This window comes from Phoenix dactylifera, chromosome 2 (genome assembly GCF_051530095.1).
Source record: "Phoenix dactylifera cultivar Ajwa chromosome 2, Ajwa_hap1_PhDact_Kaust_v1.1, whole genome shotgun sequence".
Classification (NCBI taxonomy): Eukaryota; Viridiplantae; Streptophyta; class Magnoliopsida; order Arecales; family Arecaceae; genus Phoenix; species Phoenix dactylifera.
In genome coordinates this window covers 23,996,949-24,002,192 of record NC_143191.1, presented here as the reverse complement: position 1 = coordinate 24,002,192, position 5,244 = coordinate 23,996,949, and the positions used below count along the sequence as shown (strand labels likewise).

The 5,244-nt window shown below is 35.3% G+C and overlaps 1 protein-coding gene across 1 annotated transcript; it reads left to right on the top strand.

Moving 5' to 3' along the window:
• The first annotated feature begins 1,443 nt into the window (after positions 1-1,443).
• On the top strand, positions 1,444-1,740 carry LOC103696211 (chaperone protein dnaJ 11, chloroplastic). The gene has a single exon (XM_088714091.2). It carries the CDS (start codon positions 1,444-1,446, stop codon positions 1,738-1,740), a length of 297 nt encoding a protein of 98 aa, XP_088570217.2.
• The last annotated feature ends 3,504 nt before the right edge of the window (positions 1,741-5,244 follow it).

Below are 5,244 nucleotides of genomic sequence, written 5' to 3'. Positions count from 1 at the left end.
CTTTCCAATAGATTTTTAATCTGTGTGCCGCCGCCGAATCAAAACCGGTGGCCTAACCGTAATATTTACCCCATGCCCAACTGTAACAACCGGTGTATGGTAGACCACATGCCAAGGTGAGTGGAGCCCACCAAACCCTCAGGTTCATCCCACGTGGATTTCTACAAACTTCTCAAAGTACTAAAAATTTATTTATTCTTAAGTCCCATTGGATAAAGTTGTTGGTAGTAGAGCTTTTTAATGTAAAACTTTATTGAAGTAAAAATTTTATAAAAAAACATTTATTATTTGGTAATCTTAATATATGTTTGGCAACTCAGAAGGTACTTTTTAGTATAATAAAATGACCATAAAAAATATATCATTCTAATATAGTTAATATAATATTATATACTATAGCATAATAATATAATATAATTTAATATTATATAATATAACATATCAATGTATTATGATATAATATTATATTATATTATATTTATAGTATAATATAATAATATATCAATATATTAGGATTTCTTATTTTTTCTGTTGGAACTTCTGCAGATTTTTATAATATAAAAAAATATTTTTTGTAATTATAATATTTTATAATAGATATTTTAGTCTAAGCAAATTATAAATTAAAACAATTTTTCGATGCATGCTGAAAGTGCTTTTTCGAAAAATCTCCATATGGGAGCTTCTTTCTAGAAGCTATTTTAGCTTTTTGATTTTTTTTTATCAGATATTTTTATTTTATCCAAAAAAAAAAAAAAAAAAGTGGTGGATCATAGAGTTCCTTTTGGCCCACAAAAAAGTCTGCCAAAAGGCCTTAATCATTCTAGGGAATCTTCAAAAATAGCTGCTAGGTTATATAGTAATCTACCGGCGCGCTATCTAATCCCGCCACGGATTAGATGCCAAGCGGAAGCCCGAGCCGAGCCGTCGACGTCCCAATTCTGCTCGCATTCTAGAAGCCGGGACCGCCTGCCACCACACGCCAAAATTTGGAAACCTCATGCCTTTCCATAAGAGAACACGCGTACAAAACCTTCTATGCGGTCTCACGATCTACCTCCAATTACCCTACTCGGAACCCAATGGACGGCAGATACAATAACCCGCGTACAGAGTACCTAAACGGGATGCCGCCGTTAAACCGCACACGGAAATCTCCGTCCCCAAGTCCGTGTGCCAGATCCGCAGCGGTATCCAGGCCCACGTGATCAGGATCGACATATCGGACGGCAATCGTCGCCTCCCCACTTTATAAACCCCCTCCGCCTCTTCTCCTCCTAACATCGTCTCTTCAGCGTTCCAAATTTCCAATCCCTTCAAAGGCGAAAGAGCTTCGAACCCTCAAAACCTTTCGAAATGGCCGGAACCCTAAGATTCGGAGGATTGAGCTCCTGCCCCCATCTTGCCTCCCCCAGACGCCGCAAGCCGGTCGGCGCCGTGGCCATGGCGGAGGTGGCGACGGCGGTGAGGCGCGCGAAGAGCCTGTACGAGGTGCTGCGGGTGAAGGAGACGGCGTCGGCCGTGGAGATTAAAGCGGCGTACCGGTCCATGGCGAAGCGGTTCCACCCGGACGTGGCGCCGGCGGCCGGCGGAGCGGACTTCCTGGAGATCCACAGGGCGTACAAGACGCTCTCCGACCCGACGGCGAGGGCGCGGTACGATATCTCCATCGGGCGGCTCGGATTCCCGGCCGCGGGGCCGCTGCGGTCCCGGCGATGGGAGACGGACCAGTGCTGGTAGGCCGCCGGGCTAACAACAGGCGATCCACCAAACCGGGGACGGTTCGGTTGTCGAGAGAGACCCGAGCCCGGTCCGGAGCGCGTGCCCACCGACCTTGCAACGTGGCGGCATCTGAATGCCTCATCAACATCCGGGTCCCTTCTTGTCAACATTCTGGATGCCGAAACTTTAAAGAAAAGAAACAATGTTGATGGGCTGGGACGGGTTTTTTTTTTTTGTTTTTTTTCCGAGCTCGCGTATATTGGCGCTGAGCTGTGAAAATGTACAGCTTCGAGGTTTGGAAATTGCGAGAAATCGAGCCTGCTGTAACAAATCACAGATGAGTTGCAAAGCGGTGGCATCAAACTTTTTATCAAAAAAATGTATATATATTTTTTTGAAAAAACTAGTCTCATATGGTGTCAATTTAACTTTTACTGGGGCAAAGAAAAACCCCAAATTCACAAGAGATGTCTTTGTGGCTTTCAGTCCATGGTTTTAAGATATGGTGATGACCGCGTAACAGCCATTAACCACAACTTTTAACAAATTGCTAGTTAGGAATTAGGATATGTTAAGAATGTCTCTCCCTACAAGAGTGATATATAAAAGACAATAAAAATAAATCACTGACACCTAGTTGAAAATGAAAATTGTCCCTTGCAAGTTCTAAAGATGCAATAACAATACATGCAATGGTGCTATCAAACCTTGCCCCAACTATCTGGGTTTTCCTTTTATGAGCTTTATTCCAAAATTTAGAGGTATCTTGCAACCCGGAAAAATAAAATACTCATAAAAAGCAGTATTTTCTGTGGTTGCAGTTTATTTATATACCAGCATATAACTTGGATAGAAAGAAAGACTGGTTCCCTTTTTGAACTAGAAAATCCTCTTTCCTTTGTAACCTTCTTTCACTCAAATAATAAAGTTCCAAGGACAACCTCCATTAGGGTTATCTTAACTTGATGTGCTAGATGTCCCAATACTTAGTAAGACGGGTCTCCATCTTCCAATATTTAGGACTGACCAAACCAATGCATATGTTTGGAACAATGAGGAGCTGAACCAGCAGAGACTCAAATACAATGCCTGTGCTTATGCCTTTCGGAGCTTAGACTGACTTCTAGGGTATATTATTTTTTTCAACTATTCTTAAAACGTAATATAGAATAGATAGAATAGAATAAATAGTAGAAATAAAATAGAATATAATAAACAGAAGAGCCTAATTGGTTACTAACATAAACTCTTGATATTTATATTATGATACTATCATTATACAAAATTCTAATAGTATATGTATATTTACCGATATAGTAACATAATATATTATTATAAAATATCAAGATCATGATCCTACATGCATGTAATAAGAAATATAAAAGTATTACATTTAGAAAATATTTAAATACAATATAACAAGATCATTAGTGGTTGTTGCATCACTTTTAATTAAGATCATGGTCATAAAATTACAATAGAAATAATAAAATATTAGTGTAATTAATGTTCTGTGTGAGATACGTGTAGGATACATACTAATGAAAAATATTTTCAATATTATCAATAGCAAATATGATTATTATTAATCCATTGATTTATGAATTAATTTAGCAGTAAAGTTTCCTATTAAATATGATTTAATAAGCTAATAAGCTTCTTATATATAATCGTATTAAATAAGACCCCTACTTATTATCCACAATAAAGATCTTTATTAATAGTATTATTAATGTGGATATCCACGTGATGAATGGAGAGCACTGTATAAACAGAGTCGTTATTATAGTATATACTAGCACATAACTTGTATGATATACAAATATAATTTTTTATCTATTTTTGTATTGTTCTTGAAATATACTATAGTAGTGTAATAAATTATATTTAGCATATTATGTAGGTTTGCCGAAACCATTATGGTGCTACCACGATATTGTAGTAGCTATTACTTGAAGCTATGAAATAAATTATATATGTGCAGACTAAAGTATAGATTATACTAAATTTCAAAATCATAAATGTGTTGATTGGCTTGAGTTCGATTTAAAACTAAATTACAAACATTTTATGATATTAAACATATTTTTGCAATTAATTAAAAGTATATTTATTTTTTTTGTTATTTATAATTGTTATATTATATTAAATAAACTATGATTGTTAGATATATTTATTTCAAATGTTAATTATTTTTTATAATTGTTATAATATTTATATAATAAATTAAAAATTATTATTCTATAGTATATAATTGTTTGTTCATATTTTTAATATCAACTCTCTTGACCCATTGATTTAATCAATACATGGCTTTCATTTTATTAATGACAATGTGGAATGTCCGAAAAATTTAAATCCCATTATCAATATTAGCATCCATCCGGCAAACCTGCATTTAATTAATACATGAATTTACTTAATACATTGATTTGATTAATATATAGCTTTCATCTTATTAATGATAAAGTGAAATGTAAGGAGGATTTAAATTCCATCATTAATATTAGTATCCATAATTCCAAAACCAGAGCTAATGACTAAGTTACCATTTTATGTTGCAAGGCAGGTCCAGCAAATCAAGTAATCATCCTGTCTATGATTATAAGATTATCTTGTTGGAAATTCAGTTGTCACTATATGAATCACTCATTAGCCTCCCCGGGTACTCTCTCTCCGGCCCACTGCTGTCCTCATCTAAATTTCTCTGAGAAATGATTGCTGATTTAGATGGATGCTAGTAGTTGTCTATTTCCTGAACTATAATTTGCTTTCTCTTATCTGATATCTTTTTCTTGGTTTGTACAATAGGGTCGATCGTTTTATCTGATACAAATTGTAGGCCTAATCGATAGATATTTAACTTGATTCATGTCTAAAACTGACTAGAGATATAAAAAGGTTCAACATTGAATTCAACCTTCGGTCAATTCTAAAAGCCTGCTATCAACTTGGAAATAACTCTGGAATATATTATCCAATCAAGCTTGCATCATCAATAAGAGCCAAAGATCTTATCGAGTCAATAAAACCAATAATCCCAATAATCTTATCGAATCAAGCGGTATCAAGATAAATAAGAACCAACATTTAAGATAAATTACAGATCTTATCAAAAGACATGTTATAAGAAATATTCTTATTTTTCTTTGTAAGCAAAAAATATAAATATATTTGCAAGAATATTCAAGAGATCGTACAACAATAAGTAAAAATGCCCAGCCGCTGTAAGAAGCCGAAACAATGAGAACTTTTTCTAAAAACTTTTTTCTTCCATCTCGCTACTCCATCATACGATAATTTATTTTATCGTATAAACTGTCAACCAATAAAAAGTGCATACCCAACCAAAAGTTTCGCATTCGTCAGCCAAATTTGGGCCATCAAACTGCAAACACTGCAAACCCAACACAAAGTACTCTCAATTCCAACGCCTTCAGTGTTTCAAGCATGCATGGAAAAACACATACCCAAGCCCTTAAATACTAAATAAGCATATGAAAACCACAGAAGTTCACCAGA